We start from the raw sequence: 21,150 nt of genomic DNA, 5'->3' as shown, positions 1-21,150 counted from the left end.
TTGTTATTCATTTGTGATGAAGGAAGGACCATTTATTATTCATTTTTTATTGAAGAAAGGACTACTTGTTATTAATTTGAGCTGAAGAAAGGCTGTTTTCAGGTTGAGGCTTTAAAGTTTATGAAGGACAATTTATTTTATTCTGTTTTGATATAAAACCCTGTGCATATCCAAGCAGCTACCAAAGAGCATAAATGGCTACAATATATATATATGAAACGTCAGTTTACATCAGTTTTTATTATTAGAAGATTAAAGAACTCTGTCTTTTGTTTCAAACATTAAAAACGTATTTGCTTTCACAGAAAGCAACATGCTAATTCTTTCATCTAGTCATGGAAACCATGTTTCCAGTATACACCATCCTGAGTCACCGAGGTCTATAGATTTAGATTGTCCAGATTGTCATCGCCAGTCTTGACATTCGTGGTGCTCAAGGTAAACACGATGCTCAATGCGAACAATAGCATTATCTCTTAATGGTTTTCAGTCACAAAAAATAAGTCCATTTTCTTGGGTATTCTATAAAGTAGTCAGGAATCAAATCAAAGCTTGATATCTTGAGACTCTGACATTTTGGCAAGTGTCTTCTTCACTCGTAGAGCTGTGAGGCGTGAAGCTGGGTTGTGGGCCCAACATTCTGTCATCAGTTTTCCCATCTGTCTCAGGCACTGCAAAAAGAAAACAGGGTTCAGAATAGTAAAACATTCAAGATCACTTTATTATGATAATCAAGTATTCTGTAAAGCAAAATATTTTAATAACACTAGTGTTGCAGAAGGACCTTGGGGTAAGACACATCTGCTATCTCTGCGCCCCTTATGGCCACACCACAGATTTGATTTCTTCTTTTTACCCTGCTACTTTATTGTGCTAAGCAAAGACAGTTTGTTGCAATTCTGAAAGCGGCTGAGTGCAAATAGAAAGGGAAGATGTCATCCTTAAAGTGGATTTATAATTTAGGAAACCATATTAAGGATTTCTGGTAAGAGAGGTGGGGTGCCCTATTTAGGATGCTCATTTCTTGACTAAAATGGAAAGCAGCTACAAGGAGAATAATTTGCCTTGTTTGAACTGATCTGTCCTCATTTATTTGTTTCGACACTGTAGGTATCTCCACAGATTAAAGGGAATCTGTCACCCCATTTTTCGCGTATAACCTGCGGCCACCACCATCAGGAGCTTATCTACTTCATGTAACCTAATAGATAAGAAAAACAAGTTAGATTATACTCACCCAGAGGCGGTCCGTCCCGTTGCAGTCTGGTCCGATGGGCATCACGGTCCGAATCAGGCACCTCCCATCTTCATGCGATGACGTCCTCTTCCTTGCTTCCTGTCGCGGCTCCTGCGCAGGCATACTTTATCTGCCCTGTTGAGGGCAAAGCAAAATACTGCATTGCGCAGGCACCGGGACAGGTCAGAGAGGCCCGGCGCCTGCGCACTGCAGGACTTTACGCTGCCCTCAACAGGGCAGATAAAGTACACCTGTGCAGGAGCCACGACAGGAAGCAAGGAAGAGGACGTCATCGCATGAAGATGGGAGGCGCTGGACCCGGACCACGACACCCATTGGACCGGACCGGGACCACCCCTGGGTGAGTATAATCTAACTTGTTTTTCTTATCTTTCAAGTTACATCGGGGGCTTATCTACAGCATTACAGAATGCTGTAGATAAGCCCCTGATGGAGGTGGCCACAGTTTATAGGCGAAAAGTGGGGTGACAGATTCCCTTTAAATATGTTTGATAGGGACAATAACATTGGAGCACTTTGTGACTAGCTAATTTAAAACAACCTATCAAACAAGTATGGTTGGTCCAAAACGGACACACACTCAGTTTTTAAGGTTGGTTGGAAAATCTACAGTTGGGCAAAGAATATTTAAGAACACTCATTGTCCTTCTTTTTTTCTCTATAAAACATCTCCATAAGTGGGATGCAATGCCTTGATAAACATTTTCTAAGACTTGTCAGTGAAGACGAAACAAAACATCCTAATTCTCAGCTTAACTAAACATTCATCATTCTGTTATTTTCAAAACTAGTTCATTATAGGAGCACTGAAATATTCCTTGTGGATTGGGAAAAATATTAATAACATTGTATCAGAAAAAACGTAGATTGCATAATGTATTGAAACAAATGATAGAAAATCTCGAAGGTTTCATGCCACCTCCCATACCTCATCACTGCTCCATCTGTTCGGAAATGAGGGTCGCAACCTCCGGATACAGACAATTTCCCTCATGTCTTCATAAGACGGGTCGGTTGGTACAACATCATGATAGGGCAGCTGGTATTCCTCTAATATACCTGAAGAAAAGACATTATGAATTTAGTATTTTCTTTTCACTTTCCCCTTGGCTCATTTTTACAAGGAATCAAGCTGAAGAAAAAAAATCTATGCTGCCATAAGGAAAATACAGAGTTTATTTGTTCTTGCCAACTGTTCATTATGAAGGTTTCTTCCTATGGACACAAAACTTTGGTTATAGATTTACAAGGTCAGCGTTATCAGGAAAGGAAAGTATGGGGAGTTTAGTAAAGCTTTATAATTTACTACATTTTATGTATAAATAATTATGATTACGAGATAATGATTTGGTTACCTCCAGATATGCATCTTCTTGCAACTTCCCAGAGGATGAGTCCGAAGCTGTACATGTCTGCCATTATGTAGGACTGGAAGTGATTCCTATTTAAGCTCTCGTCAAGAACCTCAGGGGGCATATATCGCTTGGTGCCAACTCTAGTATTTGGGGGTATGTCCACTTCATTAGTATCGCTGAAATGAAAAGTAGAGAATGGAGGTATGAGCATATCAACGCAAACAATGAAGGTCGGATAGTGATTTTATTATTATCTATTTCTATAGCACCATTGATTCCATGGTGCTTTACATGAGAAGGGGTTACATACAAGTTACAGATATCACTTACAGTAAGCAAACTAACAATTACAGACTGATATAGAGGGGCGAGGACCCTGCCCTTGTGGGCTTACATTCTGCAGGATGGTGGGAAAGGAGATAATAGGTTGAAAGTTGCAGGAGCTCTGGTGTTGGTGAGGCGGTAGCTCCGGTAGTGGTGAGGAGGCAGCGGGGTCAGTGCAGGCTGTAGGCTTTCCTGGGTTTTCAGGTTCCATCTGAAGGATGCCCTATACCTATAGTCTATAGATATATAATGCTCATTTCCTTTGTAAAGACAGTCTCTGTTCTAAATGGATGTGTTTAGATATGTATGGCACAGCATCAAGATATGCCAGTCGTTTTCAGACCCTTAGATAATCGGTGCATAAAATGAAGCTACAGCCTTGCATTCTGCATAAACAAGCATCTGTCCCTACATCATATTGCTCTAAGATGTGGTAGCACAAACCTGGTGACAGATTACCTTTAACAGGAGAAAGTCAGTGACTTTTAGTTGAAGCACTTTCTGAGGAAGCACCATATTCAAAACACAAGTAAAAGGGTACATCTGGGTAAATATTTGTCTCTACTCATTCATTGATCTGTTATGTGGCATGCCCTTATGGCATGGTGACCTTGTGGGACTTGTTAAATTTCACTGCTATGTGATTTAGGCACTAGCTGCTACAGCACTATTAGAGGCAGTGACTGTTTAATAACCATAGTGCCATATGTGCCTTGTGGATTTGGGGCAATGAGTGCACTGTCACTTTATTAGCACATGCACCAACTGCTATCATATTACTAGTGGCAGTGACTATTTCATGCTCTTAGTGCCATACGTACTTTATGGATATGTTTCCATATGCACTGTCACTTTATTCTACTAATATCTTAAAATGAAGGATATAATTTGTTAAGTCATTAGTATGCATCTTTTGTAATTTGTATATATGTTTGGAAGTACTTATTAGCATCCAAATCTGGTGGAAAAGTGGAACTATGTATACATATATGAAAAAATCTACTGTTATTTAAAAGTGTGACCACTATACCTTTACCATATGGGTATACTAGGCATCATAATATAATGCTGCATATAAATATATGTATTCAATGAGTTATTTTAATTTGTTCTGGGACAGATTGAAATATTTCATAATATTTACCTTTTTTCCCCTTTTTGTATTAACCCCTTCATGACCTTGGGATTTTCCGTTTTTCTGTGTTCGTTTTTCGCTCCCCTCCTTACCAGAGCCATAACTTTTTTATTTTTCCGTCAATATGGCCATGTGAGGGCTTATTTTTTGTGGGACGAGTTGTACTTTTGAACAACATCATTGGTTTTACCATGTCATGTACTAGAAAACGGGAAAAAAATTCCAAGTGCAGTGAAATTGCAAAAAAAGTGCAATCCCACACTGGTTTTTTGTTTGGCTTTTTGCTAGGTTCACTAAATGCTAAAACTAACCTGCCATTGTGATTCTCCAGGTTATTATGAGTTCATAGACACCAAACATGACTAGGTTATTTTTTATCTAAGTGGTGAAAAAAAATCCAAACTTTGCTTAAAAAAAAAAAAAAAATTGCGGCATTTTCCGATACACGTAGCGTCTCCATTTTTCATGATCTTGGGTCGGTTGAGGGCTTATTTTTTGCGTTCCGAGCTGGCGTTTTTAATGATACCATTTCAGTGCAGATACGTTCTTTTGATCGCCCGTTATTGCATTTTAATGCAATGTCGCAGCGACCAAAAAAAACGTAATTCTGGCGTTTCAAATTTTTTTTCGCTACACCGTTTAGCGATCAGGTTAATGCTTTTTTTTATTGATAGATCGGGCGATTCTGAACGTGGCGATACCAAATATGTGTAAGTTTGATTTTTTTTTTAATTGATTTATTTTGATTGGGGCGAAAGGGGGGTGATTTAAACTTTTATATTTTTTTCCCTTTTTTTTTAACTTTTTTTTTTTACTTTTGCCATGCTTCAATAGCCTCCATGGGAGGCTAGAAGCAGGCACAGCACGATCACCTCTGCTACATAGCAGCGATCTGATGTTCGCTGCTATGTAGCAGAATTGCACGTGTGCTGTGAGCGCCGACCACAGGGTGGCGCTCACAGCTACCAGCGATGAGCAACCATAGAGGTCTCAAGGACCTCTATGGTTACAATGTACAAGCATCGCCGACCTCCGATCATGTGACTGGGGTCGGCGATGCGATCATTTCCGCCCTCCCGGCCGGAAGCGGTGGTTAAATGCCGCTGTCTGCGTTTGACAGCGGCATTTAACTAGTTAATAGGTGCGGGCAGATCACGATTCTGCCCGCAACTATTACGGGCACATGTCAGCTGTTTAAAACAGCTGACATGTCCCGCTTTTGATGTGGGCTCACCGCCGGAGCCCGCATCAAAGCGGGGCTTCTGACCTCAGACGTACTATCCCGTCCGAGCTCAGAAAGGGGTTATACACGTTTATTTCCTTGGTGTGCATTGGAATAACAAAACATGTGTAATTGCAATAATTTTCTGGGAAAAATACTTCATGTTATTGAACAAATTCATGCGTGCCAACACTTTTAGCCATGACTGTATATATACAGTATATATACTGTGAAACAATGAGGGGAATTATATGTAAGGGCCGGTAAGAATTCCTGCAGAATGTGCTTAGAAGCATACTGAACCGCTGGAGTGCACTGCAATCACAGACACAGCTGTAATAAAAGTACCGTAAGTGTGGACTGGGTCAAGCTATATGAACAAGTCACTTTAGGAAAACCTGCCATGGGCTTTTATTTTTGGAGTGATCTCTTCCTCCAGTCCATGTCATACAAGTGGCCCACGGCCATAGTTTTCATTTAAACCTGCAGTAAAGGTTTGGGTGTGTCAGTTTTGTGTTTGGTTTCACATGCAGCCGAGCTGAAGGTGCTGTGGTTGTATGCCTGGCTGTGTGAAGCTAACACAGGCCAGAGCCAGAGACGTGGACGCACAAGGTAGCACCCTGCGATCTGGAGGTGACTGATTGGATGTAAGGACATGTAAGTAAGGACATTTACTTAACTTGCTTGGGTCACTGTCTCACTGTGTTCACTATCGGAAATCCCGCTGCTCTACATATGGTGGAAAATGCAGGCCATGTAAATTGAAACATACCAAGAAAAAACTGCATGATGTCAATCAAGCCTGCAACACTACAACCCAGGCCTTCCGACAAAATGGAGGATATACGGTTGGCCCTCTCTCAGGTGCAGCCGCAGAAATTGCAGGAGTTTCAGCAGTAGTGATACTGCAGCAGATTGCAGTCCTGCGAGAGACGCCTCCTCCGCCAACCCTGGTTCGTCATGAGGCCGGGACAAAGTCAGAACAGCGATGAGAAAGTTGAGTCCGGAGGACGATGTGGAAGCCTTCCTGGACCTTCTACTTCAACTCAGAATTACCATCTTTATATCGGCGTTTCCTAGCTGCCATAAGTGCACATCTTTTTAAAACCATTCAAACTTTTTTTTAACGGATTGTCTGAAATGAAATTCTAAACATTCTAAAGCTCTTTCAGAGTTTTATGGCTGAAGCTATATTGTGCCTCTGGTTATTATATTCATGCAGGTTTGTTACGCTGAAGTGTGGGTGTATAAAATCAGTCTAAAGAGAAATCAATCACTGTCAGAATCACAGCTACATTGGTCGGCTAGTGGTAGAACGTCAGGAATAACAATAGTTTCGCTCTTATTTCCAGTGTGAACCAGGAGCACAGTGGAGAGGCGTCCTTTCCCCCCCCGGGCTAGATTTAAGTATTCAAATGAGCAGCCACAATTAGACATAGAACTCAGTGGGTATCAGCTCCATTTCTGACATTTCATTAGCATTTGTCTAAACCCCAACGACAGCTACAACAATGAAATCTTTACAGAACACAGGAACAGATTTTTTCTAAACTATACTAATACTTTGATGTAAAAGAAAGCGTGGCTTCTACCCTGCCTCCACACCTTGGTATGGCCCTAATAAGAGCTTTGTCTAGGTGGCTTATGTTACTTTGATGCACAATTGGGCTGTGTAAATAAACACAAGTCATTTGCTTCTATTGTCTTTTAATGTTGTTTTATTTTTTTTTTTTTTCAGTGTCGGAGCTGTTTAAAGTAGGAGAATGTCTTCTAATACCTATTTCATTAAATTAGATTTTAATGGGATGGAATGAATCGAGGAAGGATAAAAACCACATATTAGTGTTTTAGTTCCTAAATTAAGAGAAATGCATTTTATGAGCTATTTTCGAAGAGCATATCAAATGAAGTGAATGTGGAATAATAAAATTAATCTTTAATGAAGGAATTGTATAGAAAATTAGGTCACATTTCCAGAGCAGCTAAATAATAGAATTACCCATCATCGCTGCCTGTCTGTGTGGCATAGAATTTTTGCAAATTACTGCCAATTTCAAGTAATATGCCAAAGTGCATAAAGAGAATAACCTAGATGAATACATCTTTAGTGAAGAGTAACTTCCAATGAGGAGAGGGTTGGGGACCGGTGCTGTGCATCACCCTACCTGCTGCTATACAGGATATGTCACCCGCTGCCTATCTAACCACCCTTTTGATGAGGGTACTGTGGTGCAGTGACCCACATTACAGCCAGGGGGCGCTGTGTGTGCCCTTCAAGATGCGCTTGGAGGCTTGAATGTGATGAGACAAAGTCCAAAAGGAGTGTAAATGGCCGGTGTGTGTGTTGCAGAGGAAGACACTCTGCGCTGTCAGTCTGAAGTTAAGTTGGTGTGCTGGGACCTGTAGTCCCACAAGTAATTGTGTAAATGCTAATGGGAGACTGGCAGGGCTAGTTATGAGAGATGGGATGGTCAAACTAGCAACATACACCCACACTCCCACCCAGGGGAGTGGTTACAGGTATGTAATGTGACCAGGGTGTGGGTCACAGGGTCCCTGTGTATGGATCTGTTTGTTCCATGTGCTAGGTCCTGGACGGTTGGTGTTGGAAGCTCCTGTGAGTGGAGTCTTCCTGGAAGCACCTGAGACCATGGACCTACTGGACGGGTCAGTGTTGGAGTCTCCTGGCAGTGGAGATGTCCGGCAAGCACTGGAGAGAGTGAGTCCTGCAATAGCCTGGGTGTTGGACTGTCCTGAAGTGGGCTGGAGTCCTGGAAGCACTGCTGAGGCTATGGACTGAATGCTCGAGGGTGTTGGATTGTCCTGGGATGGGCTAGAGTCCTGCAAGCACCTGGTAAGAGTGTGAGTCCTGTAATGGTCAGAGTGTTAGATTGTCCGCGGATGGACTGGAGTCCTGTAAGCACTTGGTAAGATCATGGACTGGTGGCCTGTGTGTTGGAAGTGCCTGTGATTGGACTTCCTGGAAGCACATGGAAAGGCTGCATCAACAGAGCCTGAGACGGTTTCTGTGTTGGGGAAGCTACAGTTCTTACTATGGGTCTGGACTATCCGAGGTGCCCTGGTCACAAGGACGGTGATCCCAGTGAGGCAGTTTCCCTGTGAACCAGCACTGGCAAGAGTCAGTGTGTGGAGGCGGAGCTCCTGATAGGTAACCCCTGGTATGGGATAAAAACCTGTAATATACGGCAGAGACGTATCTGTCATTGGAACAGACTGTCGGAGTTTAATATGTTCCGTTGATGCATGTAATGTAATGAAGAGAAAAGATGTGACTACCGAATGTTTTGTTAAGCCACACGTGTTAAAGTAACAGACTGTGTGTAACCTGGCTTACGGTGCGGTTTATGACGTTTAATAAACTGGAATGGACTTAATTTGTGTGAGAAATCGTGCCTGTATGCGTTTATTCCCATGCAAAGCGAGTGTCCCCCAAGACCCAAAGTAAGGGAAATGCTAAAATGGTGGAGAATGCGGGCAACGCCCCAAGAAGCACATGTGCAGTGCTAGAGGAGTCGACGGTCTGACAACCATATGGTATACTGATCTGGATCAGTGAGAAACTGTGTTTGTGCTGTAACTCGGCGGGGTTACGAAGGTGTCAAGCGTCTTGCTGTGGATCGGCGGGTCCACGAAGTCTGCGGTGGAGCCGTACAGAGCATTGTGGAGTGCAGATGCAGTTGCAGCAAGAGGTTCAGCAGCAGCGGCTTGTGATTGCCAGCAGGAGATAGAGAGTTGAAAAAAAAAAAATTGTGTTCCAGAGCGTGCAGACTCTTAAAGGGCCAGTGCAAGGCCAGAGTCACATTGGTGTACTGTGAAAACTAGGGCCTGAAAGTACTGTGGGGAGTCCACGGAGTGTACCCCAGGGAAGGGGTGGTGTCCCTAATAGGGTGGTGTCCCAATAAAAGGGGTGGTGACCCAAACAGGGATGGTTGCTAAAAAGGGGTGGAGTCCCAAAAGGGGGCGCTATCCCAAAAGAGCATAGTTGCAAAAAAGGGGGTGGAGTCCCAAAAGGGGGTAATGACCCTAAAGGGGGCGGATTCCCACAAGGGGGCGGTAACCCAAATAGGGGTGGTGGCAAAAAAGTGGCGGCGAATGCGTCATTGGACGGTAGTCGGGAACAGCATAGTTCATTCTATACAGATCCATGCTATACTGTGAATCGCTCAGTCAATGTTTTATCACAACAGTGCTCTTTTTCATTGGATGGAGAATGTGTGATGGCGCTGATAGACTCAGGGAGTGGAGTGTCTTGGATGAGGACCCCTCATGAGTGCACTGTAGCCTGGGATAGGGACAAGAGTGAATTACACAGGTGGGTACATTAAAGGATGTTTGACCGCCTGCCTCTACAGTGACTGTGATGTGTCACTGTCAGTAGGAACCGCTAGGGCTGAGTATAATGGTGTGCTGATAGAAGTAGTGGAAATATAGTGCTCCACAAGGTGACATCAGGATGACGGTGGTAGCCATGCCAGACTATATGACCAGATAAAAGTGTGGGTCTGACCAACTCTGGGACTTGGCAGAGGTGAGCAAAGGTGTGACCATTGAAGATGGGTCAGACTTGGACCAGACAGTCGGCTCGACTGTAAATAGGACTTATGACCGTGTCAATCAGGAAAATCAACTATGGAAAGAAAGGTAACGTGAAGGGGTACATGTGGAAAGTGGGTTGACCAAAAAGGGTCTGGTGACATAGACGGATGGTGACCATGTCAATCGGGAAAATCGACTATGGAAAGAAAAGTAACGTGAAGGGGTACATGTGGAAAGTGGGCTTCCAACACCAACCGTACAGGACCTAGCACATGGAACAAACGGATCCATACACAGGGACCCTGTGACCCACACCCTGGTCACATTACATACCTGTAACCACTCCCCTGGGTGGGAGTGTGGATGTATGTGGCTAGTTTCACCCTCCCATCTCTCATAACTAGCCCTGCCAGTCTCCCATTAGCATCTACACAATTACTTGTGGGACTACAGGTCCCAGCACACCAACTTAACTTCAGACTGACAACGCAGAGTGTCTTCCTCTGCAACACACACACCGGCCATTTACACTCCTGCCGGGCATTGTCTCATTACATTTATGCCTCCAAGCACATCTTGAAGCGCACACACAGCGCCCCCTGACTGTAACGTGGGTCACTGCACCACAGTACTTACAGTAGACCAGATTCTCTATAAAAAAAAAAAAAATAGTTTTTTTTATTGTTAGTTATACAATGCCAACATATTCTGTAGCATTGTTCATTGATTGTCATTACTCACATATGTTCCTGGAACCAAATGTATGCAACTAGCCAAAAGTACCCGATGACTCCCAGTCAGGAGTAAACATGATAAAATGTGGTCTGCTGCCAGTAGGGGGTGCTCCTTGCAGTATTTTGTTAACAGTGCAGCTCCCATTTCTGACTCATAGAGAGGGACACCAGGCAAGTGTATGAGGCCTATAAATTCTAATAGGGCATATGGATAGGAGCTGCCTTCATTAAACAACTTATGTAATTAGAAATCATAGGTATATTTTACAACTCTATTAAAGTGGTATTCGCAACTTGTCTATTGAAGACCTAAGAGCTTTGCAGCCTCCTTACTTCCTGATTGCTTGAGGGGTGGGAGCCCAACCTTGAGTGACAGTTATGGTTGGCAGCTTCATTCTCCTACTACATATTAACAGTCTGTCAGAGGTTTGTTCTGAATCTATACTGTTATGACTGTATTTGTATATAAAGATAACAAGGCATTTGAACAAGCACACAGCTCTGGAAAGTGCGATACATGATAAGGCGAACTGCTCTGTAACTGCCTATGATTTGGGCTTGGATGTTTGCAATTCTAGAGGACTGATAAAAAAGCAATTTATCAGGAACTGAGCTGAGGGAGGTGAGCAGCTAACTACTGAATAGGAATCAATAGGCTGGATAAAGTTGACTGGGATGTTAGGAGTTAAGCCTGATCCTGAAATGCAATTACAGCACACACTTGGCCGGGATCTAGGCAAGAACTGGTGGTCAAGTTTCATGGAAATGAGCTTTACACGATATAAGATTAAGGGTATGTGCACACGTCCGGATTTTTAGCGTTTTTTTTGCGGAATTTCGCCATAAAAACGCTATAAATCCGCTAAAAAAACGCTAACATTATGCATCCTATCATTTAGAATGCATTCCGCATTTTTTGTGCAGATGTTAGCGTTTTTTTCCGCAAAAAAAAACGCATACCGCAAAAAATCCGGACATGCTCTATCTTTTTGCAGATTTTTTGCAGATTTCCTATCAAAAAGGACATTCCGGAAAATAAAATAAAAAAACGCAAAAAAACCCGCAAAAAATCCACGCAAAAAACACGCAAATTCCACAAGAAATCCGCGCGAAAAAAGCACGCGGATTTCTGGCAGAATTCTCAGGATTATGTCAGGAAAAAATCCTGACGTGTGCACATAGCCTAAAGCTTTCATTGCAGGATAAAGACAGCAGATAGAAAAAGCAAGTCAATGCTTTTCTTGCATTCTGTAAAGTGAAATTAACTCATGATCACCTTAGATCATCAAGGATTATAAATATTAACCTCAGCATATCCCTAGAATACCAGACATATTGGTATTTACATGTTGAAGCACTCCCCTGTGAAACTACTATTACTAACTACTAAGCAACCTATAAAAGTGTCATGTACGGCATATAAGTTTGCTAGCAAAAAGGGTAATAGAACGTGAGAAATCTTAACATCCTCCTGTGGGTACCAACATACTAGGAAGCTCTTGAATCAATCATTTCACATTTCCTTCTCACTCACTAGGGCTAATTTCTCAGGAAGACAATTAAACCTATCAGTATATTTTTGGATGCATGCACTTCGGAATATAACTGTCCTACAGAAAGGTTATCATTAATGTAATGTTTCAGCTCCCAGACACCTCGATTTATAGGAATCTCTCAGTCGGGTATTGATCAGTACATGTAACCAATATGGCCTGGACCTTCTGTGTGATGGATTTAAGCACTTGGGTCATGAATAAATAACTGGACATATGTTGTGTAACTGCTGGTAATCCTGTTGCTGTCTACCTAGTATTCAGTCATTTCTATTCAGACATTTAACTTTTCAGTCATTTGCATATAAATATTCACACTGGAATACATATTATGGAGCACCTTCAAATGTATGACATCGCTGACAAATCGAGGAAGAGAGATTATTGCAGAAAGACAAATCGAGGAAGAGAGATGGAGGAGGGGGAGTGTGAGAAGACAGAACAAGAGGGAGTTCAAAGACATTGGTTATGCTTCAGTGAACTAGCAAATAACATATTATGTACTAACCTAATTATCTTATATTACTAACCTAATGAATTTTACTGCCAATCCCAGGTCTGCTATACAACACGTTCCATTTTTCTTCACCAATATGTTCTTGCTTTTAAGGTCCCGGTGGGCTATTGCAGGCTTCCCTTTTGTCCCAAATATTTCAGTATGCAAGTGGCAGAGCCCGCTGACTGAGGAGTAGGCGAGCTTCAGCATAGCTTTTGTATCGAGTGTGGTTGACTTCAGGTAATCGTAGAGAGAGCCATTTTCATGGTAATCTGTAATCAGGTACAGTTGTGTCCAGGATCCTGTTCCTTTAATATCCGCAGCGATGAATCCTAAAAAAATAGTGGATAGTGAAAACACAGAAATCTTGGTTCCTAATAACAGATCTGATGCCTAAGGAGATAATCATTAGCCAATATTATAGATTGTAGTATATACACACACACACACACACACACACACTACATTATCAGCGCAGCGGGGTTTAAATCCCGCGCCAATATCGCTAATTGGTCCATGTTATTCTCTCCCTCACAGACTGTCCTCCATGTTATTTGCTCCCTCACAGACTGTTCTCCATGTTTTTCTGTCCCTCACAGACTGTCCTCCATGTTATTCTCTCCCTCACAGACAGTTCTCCATGTTATTCTCTCCCTCAGACTGTCATCCATGTTATTTTCTCACTTACAGACTGTCCTCCATGTTATTCTCTCCCTCACACACTGTCCTCCATGTTATTTTCTCCCTCACACACTGTCCTCCATGTTATTTTCTTCCTCACAGACTGTCCTTCATGTTTTTCTCTCCCTCATAGACTGTTCTCCATGTTATTCTCTCCCTCACAGACTGTCCTTCATGTTATTCTCTCCTTCAGACTGTCCTCCATGTTATTCTCTCCCTCACACACACTGTCCTCCATGTTATTCTCTCAAACACACACTGTCCTCCATGTCATTTTCTTCCTCACAGACTGTCCTTCATGTTTTTCTCTCCCTCAGACTGTTCTCCATGTTATTCTCTCCCTCACAGACTGTCCTTCATGTTATTCTCTCCCTCACACACTGTCCTCCATGTTATTCTCTCCCTCACACACACTGTCCTCCATGTTATTCTCTCAAACACACACTGTCCTCCATGTCATTTTCTCCCTCACAGACTGTCCTCCATGTTATTCTCTCCCTCACACACTGTCCTCCATGTTATTCTCTCCCTCAGACTGTCCATGTTATTCTCACCCACAGTCTGTTCTCCATGTTATTCTCTCCCTCACAGACTGTCCTCCATGTTATTCTCTCCCTCACAGACAGTTCTGTTATTCTCTCCCTCACAGACTGTCATCCATGTTATTTTCTCCCTCACAGACTGTCCTCCATGTTATTCTCTCCCTCACACACTGTCCTCCATGTTATTTTCTCCCTCACAGACTGTTCTCCATGTTTTTTTCTCCCTCACAGACTGTCCTCCATGTTATTTGCTCCCTCACAGACTGTCCATGTTATTCTCGCCCTCACAGTCTGTTCTCCATGTTATTCTCTCCCTCACAGACTGTCCTCCATGTTATTCTCTCCCTCACAGACAGTTCTCCATGTTATTCTCACCCTCACAGACTGTCATCCATGTTTTTCTCTCACTGTTCTCCATGTTATTCTCTCCCTCACAGGCTGTCCTCCATGTTATTCTCTCCCTCACAGACTGTCCTCCATATTATTCTCTCCCTCACGCACTGTCCTCCATGTTATTTTCTCCCTCACAGACTGTCCTCTATGTTAATCTCTCCCTCACAGACTGTCCTCCATGTTATTCTCTCCCTCACAGACTGTCCATGTTATTCTCGCCCTCACAGTCTGTTCTCCATGTTATTCTCTCCCTCACAGACTGTCCTCCATGTTATTCTCTCCCTCACAGACTGTCCTCCATGTTATTCTCTCCCTCACAGACTGTCCTCCATATTATTCTCTCCCTCACAGACTGTCCTCCATGTTATTTTTTCCCTCACAGACTGTCCTCCATGTTATTCTCTCCCTCACATACTGTTCTCCATGTTATTCTCTCCCTCACAGACTGTCCTCCATGTTATTCTCTCCCTCACAGACTGTCCTTCATGTTATTCTCTTTCCAGTATATGCATGTAGTTTATTTATGAACGCTGATTGGTCGATGCCGGCCAGGCGCGACCAATCAGCAACGCGGCATTTCGATTACAGACACTTAGACAATTATCTATATATATAATTGTCTAAGGGTTTTTCCGTCTGTCTGTCTTGGAAATCCCGCATCTCTGATTGGTCGAGGCCGCCAGGCCTCGACCAATCAGCGACGGGCACAGCATGGCGACGATGTCATAAAGGTTGCCTCGACCAATCAGCGACGGGCACAGTCTGCCGCGAATTTGTCTCGACCAATCAGCGACGGGCACAGTATCGACGTAGATGTCATAATGGTTGCCATGGCGACGATGATGTCATAAAGGTTGCCTCGACCAATCAGCGACGGCCACAGTCTGCCGCGAATTCTGGAATCATCATTGTCCATATACTATGGGGACATGCATATTCTAGAATACCCGATGCGTTAGAATCGGGCCACAATCTAGTATATATCATCTATATCTAGTATCTAGTATCATCTATATCTAATAAATAGCACCTTATAACTACATTATGGTGCGCTGCTTCATCTCTTTTTGACATATATATGTCAGAGCATTGTGTAGCAAGTTTGTCTGTCAGTGCAACGCTGACAGTTTGTAAAGCATAGTGGTTAGACTACAGAACATGAATGTCATAGTGCGACAAAGTTAAAAAAAGGGAAAAAAAATTTAATTTCTTTTATTAAATCACAAAATAATAAAATAAAATTATATTGCATCCATAAATACTTTTAAGAAAAAAAAAGTCCACATATTTGTACTCGCCGTATCCAGAACGACCAGATCTATAAAACTGTCCCACTAGTTAACCCTTTTAGTGAACAACATAAAAAAATAAAAACAAAAACAAAAAATAAACAGCTAGTCAAAAAATTATGCTTTATCATCATACCGCCGAGCTAAAAGTGGATTAAAACACGATCAAAAAGACGAATGTAAATAAATATAGTTTCTCTAAAATTACCATCTTATCCAGCAAAAAACAAGCCGTAATATAGCACAATCAGAGGAAAAGTGAAGAAGTTCTAGCTCTCAGAATAAGCGATGCAAAAATAATAATTTTTTCTATACAATAGCCAAAAAATGATATAAATCTGGTATCGCTGCAATCATAGTGACAAAGAATAAAGCTGCCATATCACTTTTATCACACATGGAACGACATAAAAAAACAATTGCTGGTATTTGTTCATTCTGCTTTCCAAAAATCAGAACAGAAAGCGATAAAAAAAAGGTCATGTGTCCGAAAATGGTACCAATAAAAATGGCAACTCGTCCCACCAAAAACAAGCCCTCACATGACTCTGTTGGCTGAAATATGGACAAATTATAGCTATTAAAATATGCAAAAAGAAGTGTTTAGTGTGTGACAGCAGCCAAGCATAAAAAAAAACACTATAAATCTGGTATATGAAAACAAATTCACCAGCAAAGAATAGAGGCAAGTTAAAACTTCAAATGTTAGAACACTTGCGGTTTCTCAAGTGTTCTCAAACCAATACGTTTCGGCTAACTCATGGTTATACCAGGATGGAGTGAATACCGTCTTTAAATAAGAACATACATAAGCCAAAAAAGGTATCTTTATTAGTGATGAGCGAGTGTACTCGTTGCTTTGGTATTTATGACTGCTCGGAGATTTAGTTTTCATCGTGGCAGCTGAATGCTTTACAGCTAGGAGCCTGCTTGGTTACATGTGGGGATTCCCTATCAACCAGGCAACCCCCACATGTACTCAGCCTGGCTAATCGCTGTAAATCATTCAGCTGCCGTGATGAAAACTAAATCTCCGAACACTAACAAATACTCGGATGTCAACCGCATATGCTCGGGAAAACCCGAGCAACGAGTACACTCTCTCATCACTAATCTTTATACAATGACATCCCATTAACAATCAGAAGACAAGACCCACATTAACCATAAAGTGTCTGAAATCTGCGTAGGTGTATAATATGTATACTGTTGGATAAGGTCTTGTCTGACATTTAAGCCAAGTAGGGTAGTATGATTCTCTATTAAATATTTTTATTTTATAATTACCTCCCCTGTAAGTTTAAATACTTTTTCGATCCTCTTGACCCTCAGTGCAGACACATCACCTCTATGTATTTGTGCAAAATGTCTAGATACCGCAAAGATGTTTACAGCTGTAGTACTAACCGCATCAGACATGTGACATCCCATGTGTTTTTTTTTTTGTTTTTTTTTTTTTAGAGGTCCCACTGTGCAGCCTACAGTGGGTACGGAAAGTATTCAGACCTCTTTAAATTTTTCACTCTTTTTCATTGCAGCCATTTGGTAAATGAAAAAATAGTAAATTTTTTTCTCATTAATGTACACTCTGCACCCCATCTTGACTGAAAAAAACAAATGTAGTAATTTTGCAAATTTATTAAAAAAGAAAAACTGAAATATCACATGGTCATAAGTATTCAGACCCTTTTCTCAGTGTTGAGCAGAAGCACCCTTTTGGGCTAGTACAGCCATGAGTCTTCTTGGGAATGATGTAACAAGTTTTTCATAGCTGGATTTTGGGATCCTCTGCCATTCTTCCTTGCAGATCCTCTCCAGTTCAGTCAGGTTGGATGGTGAATGTTGGTGGATAGCCATTTTCAGGTCTCTCCAGAGATGCTCAATTGGGTCTAGGTCAGGGCGCTGGTTGGGCCAGTCAAGAATGGTCACAGAGTTGTTCTGAAGCCACTCCTTTGATATTTTAGCTACCTGATTAGGGTTGTTGTCTTGTTGGAAGGTGAACCTTCGGCTAAGTCTGAGGTCCAGAGCACTCTGGAAGAGATTTTCATCCAGGAGATCTCTGTACTTGGCCGCATTCATGTTTCCTTCAATGACAACCAGTCGTCATGTCCCTGCAGCTGAAAAACACCCCCATAGCATGATGCTGCCATCACCATGTTTCACTGTTGGGATTGTATTGGGCAGGTGATGAGCAGTGCCTGGTTTTCTCCACACATACCGCTTAGAATTATCACCAAAAAGGTCTATCTTCATCTCATCAGACCAGAGAATCTTATTTCTCATAGTCTGGGAGTCCTTTCATATGTCTTGCACTGAGGAGAGGCGTCAGGCCATTTTGCCATATAGGCCCGACTGGTGGAGGGCTGCAGTGATAGTTGACTTTGTGGAACTTTCTCCCATCTCCCTGCTGCATCTTTGGAGCGCAACCACAGTGATCTTGTGGTTCTTCTTTACCTCTCTCACCAAGGCGCTTTTGCCACTATTGCTCAGTTTAGCTGGACGACCAGGTCTAGGAAGACTTCTGGTGGTCCAAAACTTCTTCCATTTAAGGATTATGGAGGCCACTGTGCTCTTATAAACCTTGAGTATGGCAGAAATTCTGTTGTGACCTTGGCCAGAGCTGTGCCTTGCCACTATTCTGTCTCTGAGCTCCTTGGCCAGTTCCTTTGACCTCACGATTCTCATTTGGTCTGACATGCACTGTGAGCTGTGAAGTCTTATATAAACAGGTTCCAAATTACGTCCTATCAGTTTAATTAAACAGCTGGACAAAAATGAAGGAGTAGAACCAACTCAAGGAGGATCAAAAGGAAATGGGCAGCATGTGACTTAAATATGGGTGAGCAAAGGGTCTGAATACTTATGGCCATGTGATATTTCAGCTTTTCTTTTTTTAATTAAATTTGCAAAAATTTCTACAATTCATTTTTTTCAGTCAAGATGGGGTGCAGAGTGTACATTAATGTGAAAAAAAATAACATTTTTTTAATTTACCAAATGGCTGCAATGAAACAAAGAGTAAAAATTTGAAAGGGGTTTGAATACTTTCCATACACACTGTTCATATTGTACATGGTACAGTGTGAAATTATTAAATAGATCACACCTGCCATATCACAGTTCATAAGGCTAGTAATACAGAAGCGGTGTCCTGTGGTATACGATAAAATTTTTTTTAGACTTATCCACATGCTCACATGAAATACACTGTGAATGTCCACATTTGAAAAAGCCTTTTAAAGTGAGCCAAGTATCAGTGGATTCTTGGATATTGAACTGAAATAGACTAAGATAGGATCGAGCATAATGTTGGTGCTTTTTTGCAATGAATCTGATGTCAGTATCTTTCATAATATCTCAAAGAAGATGGTCAATGTCATAATTTTGTGAACTGAATGTTGTCGCAAAAGTAATCAGATTAGAACTTTTTATTTTTGAGGTGTGTTTAAGATTTTTATAATTATGGTTATTCTGTGTCCCAAACATATAATCTTTAATTTTTTATACAGTTATTGTATGTTTAGAACACAGAATAAATTTAACGACATTGCGTCTGCTAATTTTTCCAGCAAATTTTACATTCAAAAAGTGAAATAGCGCTCCCTCCATTCCAAACTTTGTCATGCGCCTGAACAGTAGTTTTCCTTGACATATTGGGCATTGGCATACTCTGGAAAAAATTGAACAACAAATTGTATGGTCAATTTTCTTCTGTTACCCTTGTGAAAATGCAAAATTTGGGGCTAAAATATTTTTTGTGGAAAAATGTGATTTCTTTATTTTCATGGCTCAACTTTATAAACTTCCCTGAGGGGTCTAGTTTCCAAAGTGGTATCACTTTTCTACTATTTAGACGCATAAGGGGCTCTCCAAATGCGACATGGTGTCAGCTAATTATTCCAGCAAATTTTACATTAAAGTTCAAATGGCGCTCCTTCCTTTCAGAGCCCTGGTGTGCATCCAATCAGTGGTTTTACCCCAAATATGGGGTATCGGCGTGCTCAGGAGAAATTGAACAAAACAAATTTTGGGGGCCATGTTCTCCTGTTACCTTTGTGAAAATAAAAAAAATTGTGTCTAAAATAATTTTTTTGTGAAAAAAGTTAAATGTAAATTTTTTTCCTTCCACATTCCATTAATTCCTATGAAACACCTGAAGGGTTAATAAACTTTTTGAATGTGGTTTTGAGCACCTTGAGGCATGCAGTTTTTAGAATGGTGTCATATAGACCCCAATAAGTCACTTCAAATATGATGTGGTCCCTAAAATAAATGGTTTTGTAAATTTTGGTGGAAAAATGAGAAATCACTGGTCGACTTTTAAACCTTATAACGGTCTAACAAAAAAATTATGCTTCAAAAATTGGGCTGATGTAAACATGTGGAAAATGTTATTAACTATGCTGTATGACATATCGCTATGATTTAAGGGCATAAAAATAAAAAAATTTAAAATTGCTAAATGTTACCACTATCATGAAGTACAATATGTCACAAACAAACATTCTCACAATCAGTGGGGTCCGATGAAGCGTTACAGAGTTATTGCCACAAAATGACACTGGTCAGATGCCACAAAATGACACTGGTCAGAATTGTAAAATTTGGCCTGTTCACGAAGGTGAAAACAGGCTCGATGGTGAAGGAGTTAACAGGAAAAGGTCTAGAGCCGATTCCATGTGTGGCCATTTACATTTGGAAGCTGTTGCTGTGTGCCCACAACATGCGGTCAAAGGAGCTCCCAATGGTAGAGAAACAGACCACAATTAGTCTGAATTGTGAGCCCTCGCGGGCAGGGTCCTCATTCCTCCTGTACCAGTTATGACTTGTATTGTTTAAGATTATTGTACTTGTTTTCATTATGTATACCCCTCCTCACATGTAAAGCGCCATGGAATAAATGGCGCTATAACAATAAATAATAATAATAATAATAATAATAAAATAAAAAAAAAAAGAAATCCACCAGAAAGGTACCAAAAATGTTAAGATTGGCTAAATCAACAGTTTGGTGCATTCTGCAAAATAAGGAGCACACTGGTGAGCTTGTGATTGTGAACTCAAAAAGGCCTGGACGTCCATGGACAACAGTGGTGGATGATCACAGAATCCTTTCCATGGTTAAGAAAAGCCCCTTTCACAACATCCACCCAAGTGAAGAACACTCTCCAAGAAGAAGGTATTTCAGTATCTAAGTCTACCATAAAGAGAAGACTTCATGAGAGCCAATGCAGAGGGTTCACCACAGCATGAATCAAACACTGACTGTAGGATTTTAGCCAGGTAGAAAGAAAAACGTGCTTTAAAAGCGAAAGGGACCAAACCACAGGGGAGACTAGTCGGACATGTGGGTTCTCGCTCCATGCTCCCCTTAACTGATGGGTATCTGCTTCCATGCGTGCACAGTGAGAGACCTGTTCGCCATTGGCAGTGGGAAGAGTAGCCACCAGTGGTCACCTATGCAGCTTGGTCCCTTGCAACTAATATGTTTTTCTCTGAAATGTCAAACAATCCTGGCTGAAATCATGCATGCAGTATCTGATACATGCTGTCCGTGGATCGGGTCGCATGTATCCGCTGTCAGGATACCTTCTGATTAACTGGAGATAAA

The 21,150-nt window shown here is 41.6% G+C and overlaps 1 protein-coding gene across 15 annotated transcripts in view; it reads right to left on the bottom strand.

Moving 5' to 3' along the window:
* Positions 1-221: 221 nt before the first annotated feature.
* Positions 222-21,150, bottom strand: part of BMPR1B (bone morphogenetic protein receptor type 1B) — an 899,743-nt gene continuing 878,814 nt past the window's right edge. For all 15 annotated transcript variants that reach the window (XM_069743592.1, XM_069743591.1, XM_069743595.1 and 12 more), the window contains 4 exons: positions 12,669-12,966; positions 2,614-2,789; positions 2,187-2,317; positions 222-671 (listed from right to left, as the gene is read on the bottom strand). In XM_069743592.1, the coding sequence (XP_069599693.1) occupies positions 546-671; positions 2,187-2,317; positions 2,614-2,789; positions 12,669-12,966 (731 nt within the window). In that variant the 3' untranslated portion in view covers positions 222-545. The remainder of the gene's footprint in view (positions 672-2,186; positions 2,318-2,613; positions 2,790-12,668; positions 12,967-21,150) is intronic.

Source organism: Ranitomeya imitator, chromosome 1 (assembly GCF_032444005.1).
Source record: "Ranitomeya imitator isolate aRanImi1 chromosome 1, aRanImi1.pri, whole genome shotgun sequence".
Classification (NCBI taxonomy): domain Eukaryota; kingdom Metazoa; phylum Chordata; class Amphibia; order Anura; family Dendrobatidae; genus Ranitomeya; species Ranitomeya imitator.
The sequence above is the reverse complement of the archived record's forward strand: the minus strand, read 5'-3'. Positions and strand labels throughout refer to the sequence as shown.